Below are 20,241 nucleotides of genomic sequence, written 5' to 3'. Positions count from 1 at the left end.
GTGCAGGAGCCGACGAGAGAAGGAAAAATTCTAGACTTGGTCCTTAGTGGAGCCCATGATCTGGTGAGGGACGTTATGGTACTGGGGCCGCTTGATAACAGTGACCATAATATGATCAGTTTTGACATCGACCTTGAAGTAACTGTACACAGAAAGTCAAATATGTTAGCGTTTAACTTTAAAAAAGGAGACTATGATAAAATGAGAAGAACGGTAAAAAAAAAAAAAAACTTAGGGGGGCAACTGAGAGAGTAAAAACAGTACAACAGGCGTGGACGCTGTTCAAAAATACCATCCTGGAGGCCCAGGCCATACATATTCCGCAAATTAGAAAAGAAAGACGGAAGTCCAAAAGACACCCGGCCTGGTTGAAAAGTGAGGTGAAGGAAGCTATTAGGGCTAAAAGAAACGCCTTCAGAAAATGGAAGAAGGAACCGTCTGAAAATAACAAGAAACAGCATAAGGAGTGTCAAAGCAAATGAAAGAAGGCCAAGAGGGAGTACGAAAAAAAGATAGCATTAGAGGCAAAAAAACATAGTAAAAAATTTTTTCGGTATATTAAAAGCAGGAAGCCGGCAAAAGAATCGGTTGGGCTGCTGGATGACCGAGGGGTAAAAGGGGCGAACAAGGAAGACAAAGACGTAGCGGAGAGACTGAATGAATTCTTTGCTTCGGTCTTCACCGAGGAAGATTTGGGTGGGATACCGGTGTCGGAAATGGTATTTCAAGCGGACGAGTCAGAGAAACTTACTGACTTCACAGTAAACCTGGAGAACGTAATGGGGCAGTTCGGCAAACTGAAGAGTAGCAAATCTCCTGGACCGGATGGTATTCATCCTAGAGTACTGATAGAACTGAAAAACGAGCTTGTGGAGCTAGTGATATGTAACTTATCCTTAAAATCGAGCGTGGTACCGGAAGATTGGAGGGTGGCCAATGTAACGCCCATTTTTAAAAAAGGCTCCAGGGGAGATCCGGGAAATTATAGACCGGTGAGTCTGACGTCGGTGCCGGGAAAAATGGTAGAGGCTATTATTAAAAACAAAATTACAGAGCACATCCGAGGACATGGATTACTGAGACCAAGTCAGCACGGCTTTTGTGTGGGGAAATCTTGCCTGACCAATTTACTTCAATTCTTTGAAGGAGTGAACAAACATGTGGACAAAGGAGAGTCGGTTGATATTGTGTATCTGGATTTTCAAAAGGCGTTTGACAAGGTACCTCATGAAAGGCTACAGAGGAAATTGGAGGGTCATGGGATAGGAGGAAATGTCCTATTGTGGATTAAAAACTGGTTGAAGGATAGGAAACAGAGAGTGGGGTTAAATGGGCAGTATTCACAATGGAGAAGGGTAGTTAGTGGGGTTCCTCAGGGGTCCGTGCTAGGACCGCTGCTTTTTAATATATTTATAAATGATTTAGAGATGGGAGTAACTAGCGAGGTAATTAAATTTGCTGATGACACAAAGTTATTCAAAGTCGTTAACTCGCGACAGGATTGTGAAAAATTACAAGAGGACCTTACGAGACTGGGAGACTGGGCGGCTAAATGGCAGATGATGTTTAATGTGAGCAAGTGCAAGGTGATGCATGTGGGAAAAAAGAACCCGAATTATAGCTACGTCATTCAAGGTTCCACGTTAGGAGTTACGGACCAAGAAGGGGATCTGGGTGTCGTCGTCGATAACACACTGAAACCTTCTGCTCAGTGTGCTGCTGCGGCTAAGAAAGCGAATAGAATGTTGGGTATTATTAGGAAAGGTATGGAAAACAGGTGTGAGGATGTTATAATGCCGCTGTATCGCTCCATGGTGCGACCGCACCTTGAGTATTGTGTTCAATTCTGGTCGCCGCATCTCAAGAAAGATATAGTAGAATTGGAAAAGGTGCAGCGAAGGGCGACTAAAATGATAGCGGGGATGGGACGACTTCCCTATGAAGAAAGACTAAGGAGGCTAGGGCTATTCAGCTTGGAGAAGAGACGGCTGAGGGGAGACATTGTAAGCTCTTTGAGCAGGGACTGTCTCTCTTTGTTAAATTGTACAGCGCTGCGTAACCCTAGTAGCGCTCTAGAAATGTTAAGTAGTAGTAGTAGACATGATAGAGGTATATAATATAATGAGTGTAGTGGAACAGGTGGATGTGAAGCGTCTGTTCACGCTTTCCAAAAATACTAGGACTAGGGGGCATGCGATGAAACTACAGTGTAGTAAATTTAAAACAAATCAGAGAAAATTTTTCTTCACCCAACGTGTAATTAAACTCTGGAATTCGTTGCCGGAGAAAGTGGTGAAGGCGGTTAGCTTAGCAGAGTTTAAAAAGGGGTTGGACGGTTTCCTAAAGGACAAGTCCATAAACCGCTACTAAACGGACTTGGAAAAATCCAAAATTCCAGGAATAACATGTATAGAATGTTTGTACGTTTGGGAAGCTTGCCAGGTGCCCTTGGCCTGGATTGGCCGCTGTCGTGGACAGGATGCTGGGCTCGATGGACCCTTGGTCTTTTCCCAGTATGGCATTACTTATGTACTTATGGAGGGCTTTTTCCTCCAGAGAATTGCCTATTTTATTCTAGACATTATTTACTTTTGATGATGATGACAATGGTTGGTTTCAAAGGAACTTTTAAATACCACTGAAGAGGCCTGATATGCAGCCTCAAGGCTGGCAGAACATGAAAAGCAGCTGACATATTTCCCACCACAATACAAGCAGTTCATCATATAATTGAATACTGACCAGTTTTGCAAGACCATTTATCAAGCCTCAGAAGTTATGCTCTGCATTGCTGGCGATTACATGTACGCTAACAAACTTAAGGCGCTATATTGGGACCAGTTGGGATTTGTCCGTACCTATCAGGAATCCCAGGGTTTGAGGAGTACATACAATTTTTTGAATAAACTTCTGGGCAACTTGAAAAGATCCTGCTACTTAGAAAAAAAAACTGTTCAGGTAACAGAAGACTATTCCTTATTTTCAAAAGAGTGCAATGGAAACTACCAGACACTTTACAAAATGTTTTGACACTAAAGTAGAAGGATTTCCAGGGCAATGGATGGCTTGTTTTATAAGCCAAGGCATCTCTCAGGCCCAGAAGCTAACATGCTCTGGTACAGAAGCTGTAAGACAGCTACTAACAAGTTCATCTTGAAAGGTTCATTCTTCAGAAAGATGCTGATGTTTGAGATCCAGTATGTGCTGGACTTGAACCAAAATACTGCTAAGTGATTTCTGATTATTTTATTCTAACTTCTCAACTTTTTGGCTATAGGTTTAGCTACCTGATAGTCTCTTTAATTTAATGCTTATTGTTTAATTAATTTGTCCTGTGAATCTGTATTGTGGTACACTTCTCTGTCTTCTAACACTTTTTTTGATACAGCACTGGGCTGACTCACTGTGAGGTAATCACTGCAAAGCACGAGGCGGGTTAGGCTCTGAATAGGGAGACACAGACCACTTTGTTTGTAGCATTCTATGGGCCAGATGCACTAAACCTAACGAGCCCACAACTTGCGTTTTAAACTGGTTCCAGCCAGTTTAAAACACAAGTAGTTTACCGGGGGCATACACTAAGGGCATTTTCCCTGCCACGATAGCAGGCAACGAAAACGGAATGCAAATTATTCAAAAGCTATTATAATGAGATGCACTACCGTTTTTCCGATTCCCTTACCGTAGGAACCCTAACGGGAGGTCTGCACCTCTCATTAGGGCTCCTTTGAGGGAATCGGAAAGGAAAAGGGCCCCTCAAAAAAGGTAAAAAAACGAAAAAAAAAAAGAGCAGGGAACGCATGTGAGGGGCGTCCTTTATGGACGTACTCTGCCTGCGCTTGTGAGGGACGTCTTTTTTTTTTTGCCGTTTTTCACTCTGCCTTTTTTCCCCCCTTCTATTTTGTCTTCGCCGCGCCACTTACCCCTCCACAGCTAAATCCGCTTTGATTGGCTGAAGAGACCAGGAAGAGGTGCATAATCGAAAGGGACGTCCTGATTCTCCGACTGGCAACCGAGGAAAATAGTGAATGCAAGTGAGCTACAACGAGTAGCTCATTTGCATTCCCTATCGTTGATGCATTCCCGTTCCCTACCGATTCGCTATGGAATCGGTAGGGAACGGGAATTAGCGACGACTTTAGTGCATCTGGCTCTATGTGTTGGACCTGAACCAAAATACTGCTAAGTGATTTCTGATTATTTTATTCTAACTTCTCAACTTTTTGGCTATTGGTTTAGCTACCTGATATTCTCTTTAATTTAATGCTTATTGCTTAATTAATTTGTCCTGTGAATCTGTATTGTGGTGCACTTCTCTGTCTTCTAACCCTGCCCCCCCCCCTCCCAAAAAGTCAAAAACAACAAAAATAATAATACCCTTTTTCCTTTCCTGCCTAGCTCTGATAGAGAATAGGCTTTTCTAACTGCTTCTGGTCCTGTAGCATTCTAACTTTGTGGAAAGGTTCTGCCAGTCCTAGGCAAAACCACAAACTTAAGTCTCCCAACTGGTTATAAATTTGCATTTTACATTGATGAAACTGCTATAATTATTGGGAATATTTAGATTTATTTACTAAAGGAAAGTTATATTTTAGTGGAATTTGAAAATTAAATCGACTGAAAATTTCTGGTCATACCTAGAGAACCTTTTTTGATACAGCACTTGGCTGAATCACTGGGACTTATCCACCCACATATAGACAATCATTAACTTTACTCCTCAGTCACACACAGGCAATCTTGCAGACTGTTAACCCCATCATAGTACACCTGTTCATACCCATTTCAACCAATCAGGATAACCTTTATTCTCTGTAATAATTGTGGTGCTTTAGTTTCAAGGCCAATCATCTGGAGACTTAAGGCTTGTCCTGTCTTCAGCTTGCAAATTTAAAACAGGAGCTCAGTAAAGCAAAGCAGGAATTGGATGCACTTAAGACAGATTCTAGGACTGCACAGAATCATACCAACTTCTCACCACTGCCTCAAAGGATAAAGAGGCATATTTTCAAAGCACTTTGGGAGGCTAAGTTCCATAGGTTTCTATGGAACTTTGGGAGGCTAAGTGCTTTGAAAATGAGCCTCATAGCCACCTAAAAATAGATAGTTCACGGTAGGCTCAGGCAGACTTCATTATATGGCACAGAAGCATCCGCCCTCACAAGTGTTGCCCTATAGAATTCTTTTGCTCCATTACATAGTAACATAGTAGATGACGGCAGAAAAAGACCTGCATGGTCCATCCAGTCTGCCCAACAAGATAAACTGATATGTGCTACTTTTTGTGTATACCTTACCTTGATTTGTACCTGTCCTTTTCAGGGCACAGACCGTATAAGTCTGCCCAGCACTATCCCCGCCTCCCAACCACCAGCCCCGCTTTCCACCACCGGTTCTGGCACAGACCGTATAAGTCTGCCCAGCACCATCCCTGCCTCCCGCCACCGGCTCTGCCACCCAATCTCGGCTAAGCGCCGCTGCCTTGATTTTCTCTCCTCACATGCTATTCTTGACCCATTACAATCTGGTTTTCGCCCTCTCCACTCAACCGAAACTGCGCTTACTAAAGTCTCCAATGACCTATTACTGGCTAAATCCAGAGGTCAATATTCCATCCTCATTCTTCTTGATCTTTCCGCTGCTTTTGACACTGTCGATCACAGCATACTTCTCGATACCCTGTCCTCACTTGGATTCCAGGGCTCTGTCCTTTCCTGGTTCTCTTCCTACCTCTCCCTCCGCACCTTTAGTGTTCACTCTGGTGGATCCTCTTCTACTTCTATCCCTCTGCCTGTCGGCGTACCTCAGGGTTCTGGTCTTGGTCCCCTCCTCTTTTCTATCTACACTTCTTCCCTTGGTTCATTAATCTCATCCCATGGCTTTTCCTACCATCTCTATGCTGATGACTCCCAAATCTACCTTTCTACCCCTGATATCTCACCTTGCCTCCAAACCAAAGTTTCAGCGTGCTTGTCTGACATTGCTGCCTGGATGTCTCAACGCCACCTGAAATTAAATATGACCAAAACCGAGCTTCTCATTTTCCCCCCCAAACCCACCTCCCCGCTCCCCCCGTTTTCTATTTCTGTTGATGGCTCTCTCATTCTCCCTGTCTCCTCAGCTCGAAACCTTGGGGTCATCTTTGACTCTTCTCTCTCCTTCTCTGCTCATATCCAGCAGACTGCCAAGACCTGTCGTTTCTTTCTTTACAACATCCGTAAAATCCGCCCCTTTCTTTCCGAGCACTCTACCAAAACCCTCATCCACACCCTTGTCACCTCTCGTTTAGACTACTGCAATCTGCTTCTTGCTAGCCTCCCACTTAGTCACCTCTCCCCTCTCCAGTCGGTTCAAAACTCTGCTGCCCGTCTCATCTTCCGCCAGGGTCGCTTTACTCATACTACCCCTCTCCTCAAGACCCTTCACTGGCTCCCTATCCGTTTTCGCATCCTGTTCAAACTTCTTCTACTAACCTATAAATGTATTCACTCTGCTGCTCCCCTGTATCTCTCCACACTCGTCCTTCCCTACACCCCTTCCCGTGCACTCCGCTCCATGGATAATCCTTCTTATCTGTTCCCTTCTCCACTACTGCCAACTCCAGACTTCGCGCCTTCTGTCTCGCTGCACCCTACGCCTGGAATAAACTTCCTGAGCCCCTACGTCTTGCCCCATCCTTGGCCACCTTTAAATCTAGACTGAAAGCCCACCTCTTTAACATTGCTTTTGACTCGTAACCACTTGTAACCACTCGCCTCCACCTACCCTCCCCTCTCTTCCTTCCCGTTCACATTAATTGATTTGATTTGCTTACTTTATTTATTTTTTGTCTATTAGATTGTAAGCTCTTTGAGCAGGGACTGTCTTTCTTCTATGTTTGTGCAGCGCTGCGTATGCCTTGTAGCGCTATAGAAATGCTAAATAGTAGTAGTAGTAGTAGGATCCATTCATAGGCGTAGTTTGACTGTTTCATTTGGGGGGGCAAAGGATGAGCGGAGCATATTAGCATTAGCTAATATGGAGGAAGGAATTGAAATTTACAGGCAAAATATCACAGATGCACATTTCAAAAAGCTGACATATTTCAATTAATAAATTCTGAATAAAATACTTTTATCTACCTTTGTTGTCTGATCATTTAGTTTTTCTATTCGCTTTGGTCCCAGTGTCTTCTGTTTTATGCAGTATCTTCTTTCCAGTAGGCTTCCCTCTACTCCCCACCCTCCCAGTTCCATCCATCTCTTGCTCCTTCCCTCTGCTCCCCACCCCTCCCAGTTCCATCCATCTTCTGTTCCTTCCCTCTGCTCACCATCCCTCCGTCCCATCCATCTTCTGCTCCTTCCCTCTGCTGTGCCTGACCTCTCCCAATCCCATCCATCTCCTGGTCCATCCCTCTGCTCCCCACCCCTCCCAGTCCCATCCATCTTCCCTCTGCTCCCCACCCTTCCCAGTCCCATCCATCTCTTGCTCCTTCCCTCTGCTCCCCACCCCTCCCAGTCCAATCCATCTCCTGGACATTCCCTCTGCTTCCAACGCTCCCAGTCCCATCCATCTCCTGGTCCTTCCCTCTGCTCCCAACGCTCCCAGTCCCATCCATCACCTGGTCTTTCCCTCTGCTCCCCACCCCTCCCAGTCCCAACCATCTCTTGCTCCTTCCCTCTGCTCCCCACCCCTCCCAGTCCCAACCATCTCTTGATCCTTCCCTCTGCTCCCCACCCCTCCATCTTCCATGTGATCCCCACCCATCCCAGTTCCATCCATGTTCCTTCTGCTGCCCCCCCCCCCCCCCGTGAGGTCCAAGATCGTGACTCCGTCTACCCTCCTCTCTTCTTCCCTTTCTCCGGCGCAGGCCGGAAGCCTTCTCTTCAAGTTCCTGTTCCCACCTATGCGGGAACAGGAACTTGAAGAGAAGGCTTCAGGGCAGAGCCGAAGGCAGCGTGTACATCGCTACCGCTGCCAGGAACGCTGAAAAAGACTGCTGCCTGTGCCGGAGGAAGGGAAGAAGAGAGGGGGTAGACGGACACGCTCCTCTCCATCCGCTTGGCTTCCCTGCCCTCTCTGTCTGCGTCCTGCCCGAAAGGAAATGACGTCAGAGGAAGGCGGGACGCAGACAGAGAGGGCAGGGAAGCCAAGCGGATGGAGAGGAGCACGTGGCGTGCCTGTTTTTTTTTTTTACTGCTGGCGCGGCGGCGCCTCGTGGTCATTTGGGGGGGGGGGGGCATTGCCCCCCCTCGCCCCCGCCCAGTCTACGCCCATGGATCCATTCCTTCCTTCAGTACTGTGATGTTCCTGAAAATAGAACTGAGGCGGGAGAAAAAGCAATGAAAGTGGAATAAAAAGATATGAAGGTACCCAAAGAGAAAAGAGACCCCCAAACCACTAATGTTAAAACTCATACCAGGAAACTGTTGCTACTAGGGGACTCCATTATCAGAGGCCTTAACTTTGAAACACAGTTCAAGGGGCCACGCAAAGTGAAATGCTTTCCAGGCTCTTCAGCTACCAGGAGTACCAAGCAAATAATCTCTATAATCAGAGAAGAAACTAAGGAGTCAAACACTGATGTTGTTATCCACCTGGGAACAAATGACTTGTCCAGTAATAACCCACTTGCCACGCATAGAAATTTTCAGGAGCTGGGAGAGGGGTTAAAACCTTTGATACAAACAATAGCTTTCTCTGAAGTACTACCTACCTTTGGAAAGGGAGAGAAAAGATTGCAACATACTGAGAATTTCAATAGCTGGCTCAAAGCCTGGTGTCATCAAGAAAGATTTAGGTACATAGGAGGATGGGGTAATACATGGAAAAACAAAAGACTATACTGTAACGATGGGCTGCATCTCACTGTGGCAGGAAAAAAAATCCTTGGGGAGAAATTCAGACAATATATTTCTAGGCATTTAAACTAGAAGGCGGGGGTGGCATATGGAGGCAGTTCACGTCAAGTGGTCACTCCCAGCTAAAGCTAAAGACAAGATGCGTCAGTAGAAAAGAAAGCAATGAAAACAATCTTAGCAAATCACTTCTTACCAACACAGCAGGAAGTGAGACTAAACAAGAAACTAAACAAAAGATAAAAATTCCACTGAAATGTAGATGGAGAGCGATAACCACAAATGCTCGCAGTCCAAGCAATAAAGTTCATGACTTTCAAGCCCTGATGTTGGAGGCAGACTTAGACGATGTTGCAATCACGGAGACATGGCTCAATGGTTCCCATGAATGGGATGCAAACATACAGCGAATGCTACATACCTGTAGAAGGTATTCTCCGAGGACAGCAGGCTGATTGTTCCCACTGATGGGTGACGTCCACGGCAGCCCCTCCAATTGGAAACTTCACTAGCAAAGGCCTTTGCTAGTCCTCGCGCGCCCATGCGCGGCCGTCTTCCCGCCCGAACCAGCTCGTGTTCGTCAGTCCCATATGTAGCAAGACAAAGACAAGGGAAGACACAACTCCAAAGGGGAGGCGGGCGGGTTTGTGAGAACAATCAGCCTGCTGTCCTCGGAGAATACCTTCTAAAGTTATGTAGCATTCACTTTCTCCGAGGACAAGCAGGCTGCTTGTTCTCACTGATGGGGTATCCCTAGCCCCCAGGCTCACTCAAAACAACAAACATGGTCAATTGGGCCTCGCAACGGCGAGGACATAACTGAGATTGACCTAACAATTATCCAACTAACTGAGAGTGTAGCCTGGAACAGAATAAACATGGGCCTAGGGGGGTGGAGTTGGATTCTAAACCCCGAACAGATTCTGAAGCACTGACTGCCCGAACCGAATGTAGCGTCGGGTATTCTGCTGCAGGCAGTAATGAGATGTGAATGTGTGGACAGATGACCACGTCGCAGCTTTGCAAATCTCTTCAATAGTGGCTGACTTCAAGTGGGCCACTGACGCAGCCATGGCTCTAACATTATGAGCCGTGACATGACCCTCAAGAGCCAGCCCAGCCTGGGCGTAAGTGAAAGAAATGCAATCTGCTAGCCAATTGGATATGGTGCGTTTCCCCACAGCCACTCCCCTCCTGTTGGGATCAAAAGAAACAAACAATTGGGCGGACTGTCTGTTGGGCTGTGTCCGCTCCAGATAGAAGGCCAATGCTCTTTTGCAGTCCAATGTGTGCAGCTGACGTTCAGCAGGGCAGGAATGAGGACGGGGAAAGAATGTTGGCAAGACAATTGACTGGTTCAGATGGAACTCCGACACAACCTTTGGCAAGAACTTAGGGTGAGTGCGGAGGACTACTCTGTTATGATGAAATTTGGTGTAAGGGGCTTGGGCTACCAGGGCCTGAAGCTCACTGACTCTACGAGCTGAAGTAACTGCCACCAAGAAAATGACCTTCCAGGTCAAGTACTTCAGATGGCAGTTCAGTGGCTCAAAAGGAGGTTTCATCAGCTGGGTGAGAACGACATTGAGATCCCATGACGCTGTAGGAGGTTTGACAGGGGGCTTTGACAAAAGCAAACCTCTCATGAAGCGAACAACTAAAGGCTGTCCTGAGATCGGCTTACCTTCCACACGGTAATGGTATGCACTGATTGCACTAAGGTGAACCCTTACAGAGTTGGTCTTGAGACCAGACTCAGACAAGTGCAGAAGGTATTCAAGCAGGGTCTGTGTAGGACAAGAGCGAGGATCTAGGGCCTTGCTGTCACACCAGACGGCAAACCTCCTCCATAGAAAGAAGTAACTCCTCTTAGTGGAATCTTTCCTGGAAGCAAGCAAGATGCGGGAGACACCCTCTGACAAACCCAAAGAGGCAAAGTCTACGCTCTCAACATCCAGGCCGTGAGAGCCAGGGACCGGAGGTTGGGATGCAGAAGCGCCCCCTCGTCCTGTGTGATGAGGGTCGGAAAACACTCCAATCTCTACGGTTCTTCTGAGAACAACTCCAGAAGAAGAGGGAACCAGATCTGACGCGGCCAAAAAGAAGCAATCAGAATCATGGTGCCTCGGTCTTGCTTGAGTTTCAACAAAGTCTTCCCCACCAGAGGTATGGGAGGATAAGCATACAGCAGACCTTCCCCCCAGTCCAGGAGGAAGGCATCCGATGCCAGTCTGCCGTGGGCCTGAAGCCTGGAACAGAACTGAGGGACTTTGTGGTTGGCTCGAGATCTACCAAGGGGGTGCCCCACACCTGGAAGATCTGGCGCACCACTCTGGAGTTGAGCGACCACTCGTGAGGTTGCATAATCCTGCTCAACCTGTCAGCCAGACTGTTTACGCCTGCCAGGTATGTGGCCTGGGGCACCATGCCGTGATGGCGAGCCCAGAGCCACATGCTGACAGCTTCCTGACACAGGGGGCGAGATCCGGTGCCCCCCTGCTTGTTGATGTAATACATGGCAACCTGGTTGTCTGTCTGAATTTGGATAATTTGGTGGGACAGCCGATCTCTGAAAGCCTTCAGAGTGTTCCAGACCGCTCGTAACTCCATGAGATTGATCTGCAGATCGCGTTCCTGGAGGGACCAGCTTCCCTGGGTATGAAGCCCATCGACATGAGCTCCCCACCCCAGGAGAGACGCATCCATAGTCAGCACTTTTTGTGGCTGAGGAATTTGGAAAGGACGTCCTAGAGTCAAATTGGACCAAATCATCCACCAATACAGGGATTTGAGAAAACTCGTGGACAGGTGGATCACGTCTTCTAGATCCCCAGCAGCCTGAAACCACTGGGCAGCTAGGGTCCATTGAGCAGATCGCATGTGAAGGCGGGCCATGGGAGTCACATGAACTGTGGAGGCCATGTGGCCCAGCAATCTCAACATCTGCCGAGCTGTGATCTGCTGGGACGCTCGCACCCGCGAGACGAGGGACAACAAGTTGTTGGCTCTTGTCTCTGGGAGATAGGCACGAGCCGTCCGAGAATCCAGTAGAGCTCCTATGAATTCGAGTCTCTGTACTGGGAGAAGATGGGACTTTGGATAATTTATCACAAACCCCAGTAGCTCCAGGAGCGAATAGTCATCTGCATGGACTGTAGAGCTCCTGCCTCGGATGTGTTCTTCACCAGCCAATCATCGAGATATGGGAACACATGTACTCCCAGCCTGCGAAGTGCCGCTGCTACCACAGCCAGACACTTGGTGAACACTCTGGACGCAGAGGCGAGCCCAAAGGGTAGCACACAGTACTGGAAGTGACGTGTGCCCAGCTGAAATCGCAGATACTGTCTGTGAGCTGGCAGTATCGGGATGTGCGTGTAGGCGTCCTTCAAGTCCAGAGAGCATAGCCAGTCGTCTTCCTGAATCATGGGAAGAAGGGTGTCCAGGGAAAGCATCCTGAACTTTTCCTTGACCAGATATTTGTCTAGGGCCTTTAGGTCTAGGATGGGACGCATCCCCCGTTTTCTTTTCCACAAGGAAGTACCTGGAATAGAATCCCAGCCCTTCTTGCCCGGATGGCACGGGCTCGACCGCATTGGCGCTGAGAAGGGCGGAGAGTTCCTCTGCAAGTACCTGCTTGTGCTGGAAGCTGTAAGACTGAGCTCCCGGTGGAGAATTTGGAGGTTTGGAGGCCAAATTGAGGGTGTATCCTTGCCGGACTATTTGAAGAACCCACTGATCGGAGATTATGAGAAGCCACCTTTGGTGAAAAACTTTCAACCTCCCTCCGACCGGCAGATCGCCCGGCACTGACACGTTGATGTCGGCTATGCTCTGCTGGAGCCAGTCAAAAGCTCGCCCCTTGCTTTTGCTGGGGAGCCGAGGGGCCTTGCTGAGGCGCACGCTGCTGACGAGAGCGAGCGCGCTGGGGCTTAGCCTGGGCCGCAGGCTGTCGAGAAGGAGGATTGTACCTAAGCTTACCAGAAGAGTAGGGAACAGTCTTCCTTCCCCCATAAAAACGTCTACCTATGGAGGTAGAAGCTGAAGGCTGCCGGCGGGAGAACTTGTCGAAAGCGGTATCCCACTGGCGGAGCTGCTCTACCACCTGTTCGACCTTCTCTCCAAAAATATTGTCCGCACGGCAAGGCGAGTCCGCAATCCGCTGCTGGATCCTATTCTCCAGGTCGGAGGCACGCAGCCATGAGAGTCTGCGCATCACCACACCTTGAGCAGCGGCCCTGGACGCAACATCAAAGGTGTCATACACCCCTCTGGCCAGGAATTTTCTGTACGCCTTCAGCTGCCTGACCACCTCCTGAAATGGCTTAGCTTGCTCAGGAGGGAGCTCGTCCACCAAGCCCGCCAACTGCCGCACATTGTTCCGCATGTGTACGCTCGTGTAGAGCTGGTAAGACTGAATTTTGGCCACGAGCATAGAGGAATGGTAGGCCTTCCTTCCAAAGCAGTCTAAGGTTCTAGAGTCTTTGCCCGGGGGCGCCGAAGCGTGCTCCCTAGAACTCTTAGCCTTCTTTAGGGCCAAATCCACAACTCCAGAGTCGTGAGGCAACTGAGTGCGCATCAGCTCTGGGTCCCCATGGATCCGATACTGGGACTCGATCTTCTTGGGAATGTGGGGATTACTTAAAGGCTTGGGCCAGTTCGCCAGCAATGTCTTTTTTAGGACATGATGCATGGGTACTGTGGACGCTTCCTTAGGTGGAGAAGGATAGTCCAGGAGCTCAAACATTTCAGCCCTGGGCTCGTCTTCCACAACCACCGGGAAGGGGATGGCAGTAGACATCTCCCGGACAAAGGCAGCAAAAGACAGACTCTCAGGAGGAGAAAGCTGCCTTTCAGGGGAGGGAGTGGGATCAGAAGGAAGGCCATCAGACTCCTCGTCAGAGAAATATCTGATGTCCTCCTCCTCCTCCCACGAGGCCTCACCATCGGTATCAGACACAAGTTCACGAACCTGTGTCTGAAGCCGTGCCCGGCTCGACTCCGTGGAACCACGGTCACGGTGTGAGCGTCGAGAGGTAGACTCCCTCGCCTGCATCGGCGAAGCTCCCTCCGCCGACGTCGTCGGGGAGCCTTCCTGGGAGGCGACCGCAGTCAGTACCGCAAGCGGCACCGATGTCGGAGACCTCACCCCGGGCAAGGGGCCAGCCGGCGCCTCACTCGATGGTACCGGTGGCGCAAGCACCCCCGATACCGGAGGGGAAGGGCGCAACAGCTCTCCCAGGATCTCTGGGAGAACAGCCCGGAGACTCTCGGTGCAGAGCGGCTGTGGAGAAAGACATGGAAGCCGATGCAGGTGTCGAAGTCAGAGTCTGTTCCGGGCGTGGAGGCTGTTCCGGGCTGTCCAAGGTGGAGCGCATCGACACCTCCTGAACAGAGGGTGAGCGGTCCTCCCGGTGACGATGCCTACTGGGTGCCGACTCCCTCGGCGACCCAGAGCTCTCGGTACCGATGCGGGAAGGAGACCGGTGTCGATGCTTCTTTGACTTTTTCAAACGAAGCATGTCACCGGAGGTTCCCGGTACCGACGAGGACGTAGAATCCAGCCGTCGCTTCCTCGGGGCCGAGGCCGAAGAAGGTCGGTCTCAGGGGGGCTGTACCGCAGGAGCCCTCAGGGTAGGGGGAGACCCACCCAAAGGCTCACCGCCACCAGCAGGGGAATGGACAGCCCTCACCTGCACTCAAGTCGAAGCACCACCGTCCGACGACATCGGCACTAGTGGAGGTCCCGGTACCACCGACGCAGCCTTCCGATGTCTCGGCCCCGACGATGCAGAGGGTCGATGCCTCTATGCAATCGATACAGTCGCGGCCGAGGGCGGAGGTCTTGACGCTGTCGACGTCGACGCACTCGATACTCCCGGTGCCGATGCCGGCGAAGAGCCCGAGAACAAAACGTTCCACTGGGCTAATCTCGCTACTTGAGTCCTTTTCTGTAAAAGGGCGCAAAGACTACAGGCCTGCGGGCGGTGCCCAGCCCCCAGACACTGAAGACACGACGCGTGCCTGTCAGTGAGCGAGATTACCCGGGCGCACTGGGTGCACTTCTTGAAGCCGCTGGGAGACTTCGATGACATGGGCGGAAAAATCACGCCGGCGAAATCAAAACTCGTAATTGCGGTAAGGCACCAAAAAGAGGGGGAGAAAAAATTCGACCCGAGGCCTCAAAAGGGCCTACCCCGAAAACGAAAGAAAACTTAACGGGGCCAAAAACTAGAAATACGGGAAAGGGAAAAGACAGAAAGGTCCTTTTCCGAAATCCCTTTTTTTTTTTTTTTTAAAGCGAAAAGTGAAAAGACGCGCGAGGGTCAACTTAAGGGGCGCGAACGGCGTAAACAGGACCGTACCGAGCGCGGACAAAAGAAGACTGACGAACACGAGCCGGTTCGGGCGGGAAGACGGCCGCGCATGCGCATGGGCGCGCGAGGACTAGCAAAGGCCTTTGCTAGTGAAGTTTCCGATTGGAGGGGCTGCCGTGGACGTCACCCATCAGTGAGAACAAGCAGCCTTGCTTGTCCTCGGAGAACAGGCTATAATTTATTTAGGAAGGATAGAGATGGTCGTAAGGGTGGAAGAGTAGCTCTGTAATTCAGAAATACCGCAGCGACTGAAATGACAGGGACCTGGGGAAAGGAAGAAGCGATATGGATCACCTTAAAAAGAGATGATAGAACCTCTGTCCACGTGGCTGTTGTCTACAGACCTCCAACACAAACAATTGGAGGAACTAGATAAAGATCTGATTGCAGATATTCAAAAGCTGGGAAGAAGAGAGGTGTTGTTGCTGGGAGATTTCAATCTGCCGGAATGTAGACTGGAAGGTTCCATCTGTGGTATCGGAAAGAAGTAGAGAGATCGTGGATGCTTTTCAAAGTGTTCTGCTCAGACAAATGGTGACGGAACCTATGAGGGAGGGAGCAACGCTGGATCTGGTGCTCACAAATGGGAATTGAGGCATATTTTCAAAGCACTTAGCCCATGCCAAAGTTCCATAGGTTTCTATGGACTTTGGAAGGCTAAGTGCTTTGAAAATATGCCTCAGTGTGTCAAACGTCCAAGTGGGTGCCCACCTGGGCAGCAGGTGACCATCAAACAGTTTGGTTTGATATGACAGTTGAAGTGGAGGGCGGCCACTCAAACTCAAAGTCCTGAATTTCAAGCATGCAGACTTTAGTAAAATGGGGAATACCTGAGGAAGGAGCTGATGGGCTGGAAGGAGAAGTGGAAGGCCAGTGGTCCAGGCTGAAAGAAGCTATAAATATGGCCACAAACCTTTATGTAAGAAGAGTAAATAAAGGAAGAGAAAAAGGAACCGATATGGTTCTTCAAGCAAGTGGCTGAGAAATAAAGGCTAAAGAGTTGGCGTTCCTGAAATACAGAAAAAAAACTCAAGAAGAGGAACAAGGAGAGGAATACCAGATGAAACTGAAGGAAGCCAAGAGAGAGAGCTATGTCTGGCGAAAGCGCAAGAACAAATGGCTAGAAATGTAAGGAGTGGTGACAAAAATTTCTTCATGTATATTAGTGAAAGGAGGAAGACTAAAAAGGGAATTGTGAGACTGAAAGATGCTGCGAACTGCTATGAAGATAATGATGAAGAAAAAGCAAATTTTGCTAAATAGATAAAAAATCCTGGAGAACTCCTTGACTGGCAAAAGTACATATGAGAATGAAGTGGATATAGCACCATTCACAGAAGAGAGTGTGTATGAACAACTTGAAAATCTAAAGGTGGACAAGCCATGGGACCGGACGGGATCCACCCCAGGATATTGAGGGAGCCCAGAGAGGTTCTGGCGGGTCCTCAAAGATTTGTTTAATAAATCCTTGGAGACGGGAGAGGATCCGTGGATTGGAAAATAGCAGATGTGGTCCCTCTCACAAAAGTGGAGAGAGGGAAGAAGCTGGAAACTACAGGCCGGTAAGCCTCACTTCGGTTATTGGAAAAGTAATGGAAGCGATGTTGAAGGAAAGGATAGTGAATTTCCTGAAAGCCAATAAGTTACAAGATGGGAGACAACACGGTTTTACCAAAGGTAATCGTGCCAAACAAATCTCACTGAATTCTTTGAATGGGTGGCCGGAGAATTGAATCATTGGCCATGCTATAGACAATCTACTTAGATTCAGCCAAGCTTGTGACACGGTTCCCCACAGGAGGCTCTTGTATAAACTTGACAGGCTGAAGATAGGACCCAACGTGGTGAACTGGATTAGGAACTGGTTGACGGACAGATGCCAGAGGGTGGTGGTTAATGGAATTCGCTCAGATGAGGGAAAGGTGAGTAGTGGAGTGCCTCAGGGATCGGTGCTGGGGCCGATTCTATTCAATATATTTGTGAGTGACATTGCTGAAGGGTTAGAAGGTAAAGTTTGCCTTTTTGCGGATGTTATTAAGATTTGTAACCAAAGTGGACACCCAGGAGGGAGTGGAAAACATGAAAAGGATCTGCAGAAGTTAGAAGAATGGTCTAAGGTTTGGCAATTAAAATTCAAATGAGAAGAAATGCAAGTGATTAGGGAGTAGAAATCCACGGGAGACGTATGTGTTAGGCGGTGAGAGTTTGATATGTACAGACGGGAGAGGGATCTTAGGGTGATAGGATCTGACGGCGACGAAACAGTGTGACAAAGCGGTGGCTGTAGCTAGAAGGTTGCTAGGCTGTATAGAGAGAGGTGTGACCAGCAGAAGAAAGGTGCTGTTGATGCCCCTGCATAAGTCGTTTGTGACACCCCACCTGGAGTACTGTGTTCAGTTTCGGAGGCCGTATCTTGCTAAGGATGTAAAAAGAATTGAAGTGGTGCAAAGAAAAGCTACAAAAATGGTATGGGATTTGCGTTACAAGACGTATGAGGAGAGACTTGCTGACCTGAACATGTATACCCTGGAGGAAAGGAGAAACAGGGGTGATTACAGACGGTCAAATATTTGAAAGGTATTAATCCGCAAACAAACCTTTTTCGTAGATGGGAAGGCGGTAGAACTAGAGGACATGAAATAAGATTGAAGGGATCAGACTCAAGAAAAATGTCAGGAAGTATTTTTTCACTGAGTGGTGGATACCGGAATGCCCTCCCACGGGAGGTGGTGGAGATGAAAACGGTAAGAGAATTCAAAAATGCGTTGGATAAACATAAAGGAATCCTGTTCAGAAGGAATGAATCCTCAGAAGCTTAGCAGAGATTGGGCGGCAGAGCCAGTGGTGGGAGCCCGGGCTAGTGCTGGGCAGACTTCTACGGTCTGTGCCCTGAAAATGGCTGATACAAATTAAGGTCAGGTATACACATAAAGTAGCACATATAAGTTTATCTTGTTGGGCAGACTGAATGGACCGTACAGGTCTCTCTCTGCCATCATCTACTACGTATGTTACTATGTTACATGAACTTCCAAGAGGCTTTGTAATTCTTTCAATAAAACAAGAAAATGAGCTGGATTTAAAGCACAGTGAAAAACTGGAGAAAGGCATTAAAGTTAGGTAGGATAGATAGGATTCTGAGAACCCAATGGTCTGTTATGATTGTCAAGTCTCTCTGTAAAAGTGGAGTCTATCTCCTAATCAGAGAATTGCCTCCTGACAGTACCACTTTGGGTCCTTAAGGAAACAGAGAAGCTAATGGCTGAAAATGTGCCAATGTTTTTCTTTGGGTAGTATTTTATGATGCATCCAGAGATGGCAGATAAATGAAACTGACTTATTAGGGGGCAGTTACTACAGTAGAACACACACACAAAGTCCTTGAGCTTCCCTGAGCTTTAAGGATAACTGTATAGGATGGAGAGCCACTAAGGATGATGCCAATGCCATTCAATGCCCAAGCGTGTGTGGCTGCTTACCCTGCTTGTCCATGGAAACTTGTATTTGGTTAAAATTATGTTTAGGTAAAGCACGTCTCCTTTAATTAAATAGCCAAATAGTAGATTCAGAATAAACTCCAAACCACTACAGACTAGCCACTCACTTGCAAAATTATTATTAAAAATAGATTTTTAAATACTAACAGAAAATGCTTTGAAACTAGAGCAAACTGATTTAACAGTTAAAAAAAAAAAAAAAAGCTCATGCTGTAATATCAGATCTGATTCCCTCTTCCTCGTTAAAAAAAAAACTGACTCAAAGGCTCGAACCTTTCATTTTAATTTTTACATAGAAATCATCATAGTACTACTGCTGAGAATTCAATCTTGCTTATCGCACGTTACAAATTTCCCTTTCATTGCTTGCTTGCTCTAGAAGCCTCCATGATTAAAAACATATCTTCACTAGGATCAGGATGTTCTCTTTAAAAGATTTGGCTATAATCATGAGGCTCCCATCCTAATAAGAAACGTATTGGACGTAAGAGCACAGGTAAGAATACCTGATTCAATTCAGGAATAAAACGTTTACCTCCCAATGCCTACAAGTATGAGATCTATTGGCAAAAGCTTAACAGACTGGCCTCTTATCATTCTTCCCCAAGACTTTTAACATTACTGTGGATATTTCTCACAAATGTTCTCCTGTTGTCTCCTTATTTTAGAGACCCAAACTGATCAGTTGCTGGAAACTCAGGGCATCCTTCTATGATACTGGCAATCTAGATACTATTTTGTACACATGCATCGAAGGTTAAAAGATTTATAAGTCAGCCTGAAATCCCAGAAAATGAGTGATTCATCTTCCAGCCACTCTAAAGACAGGACGCATCTGCCACTAAGAATAAATTCAGCTGGAATAACATCCCCACCAATACATTAAGTACCGGGGCCAGGCCTTATTCTCCCATCCCTCTTACAAGAGCAGTACAAGAGACAGAGCCGTTCAGACCGACTCACCTGCCCATTTCCCGAGTGTCGGGCCCACCTGCGTTCCATCCCCCAGCACCCAGACCCGTATTCCGCTTAGCAAGCGGTACCCAGCCCGCAGGCCGAACCAGGCGGAAAACACCACACCCAGATACCAGAAGAGGCTGTCGGCCAGGAGCAGAAAAGCGGCCCCCATTTCCGCAGTCACCGCGAACAGCGAGAGGCCAGCAAAACTGCAAACAACTCGCCAACCTCACACCGGCGGCGCGCGCGCACTCGCACAGAACGACCACTGATGACGGAAGACAAGAAGGCGGAACAAGGGGCGGCGGCCCTCGCGCGCCTTCCTCACTCTAGCAATTGGCCCAACCCGACATCACGCGAAGATTTACCCAATCTGAGCTATAACCGCCCTTGTGTGCAGTTAAATGAAGCTGGTTCGTCTCCTCCCCAGTCCACACGTGCCCTTGTCTTAATTGTTCATGCAGCTTCACGCTCCTATTGGCTCTGATTCTTCTGAAAGCTCATAGCCAAGAGAACCCGTTTACCAAGAAATTTAGCGCCTCCTCATCCAACTCTTTGCCTCTGCTGATTCGT

The 20,241-nt window shown here is 48.1% G+C and overlaps 1 protein-coding gene across 1 annotated transcript in view; it reads right to left on the bottom strand.

Annotated features, from left to right (window-relative positions):
* HSD17B12 (hydroxysteroid 17-beta dehydrogenase 12) overlaps positions 1-19,944 on the bottom strand; it is a 342,292-nt gene extending 322,348 nt beyond the window's left edge. Inside the window, exon 1 of the mRNA XM_030200806.1 lies at positions 19,675-19,944. Within this exon, the coding sequence (XP_030056666.1) occupies positions 19,675-19,840 (166 nt within the window). The 5' untranslated portion in view covers positions 19,841-19,944. The remainder of the gene's footprint in view (positions 1-19,674) is intronic.
* Between the last annotated feature and the right edge of the window lie 297 nt (positions 19,945-20,241).

The sequence above is a fragment of the Microcaecilia unicolor genome, chromosome 4, assembly GCF_901765095.1.
Source record: "Microcaecilia unicolor chromosome 4, aMicUni1.1, whole genome shotgun sequence".
Classification (NCBI taxonomy): Eukaryota; Metazoa; Chordata; class Amphibia; order Gymnophiona; family Siphonopidae; genus Microcaecilia; species Microcaecilia unicolor.
Note: the sequence above shows the minus strand (reverse complement) of the source record. Positions and strands in the feature narration are given on the sequence as shown.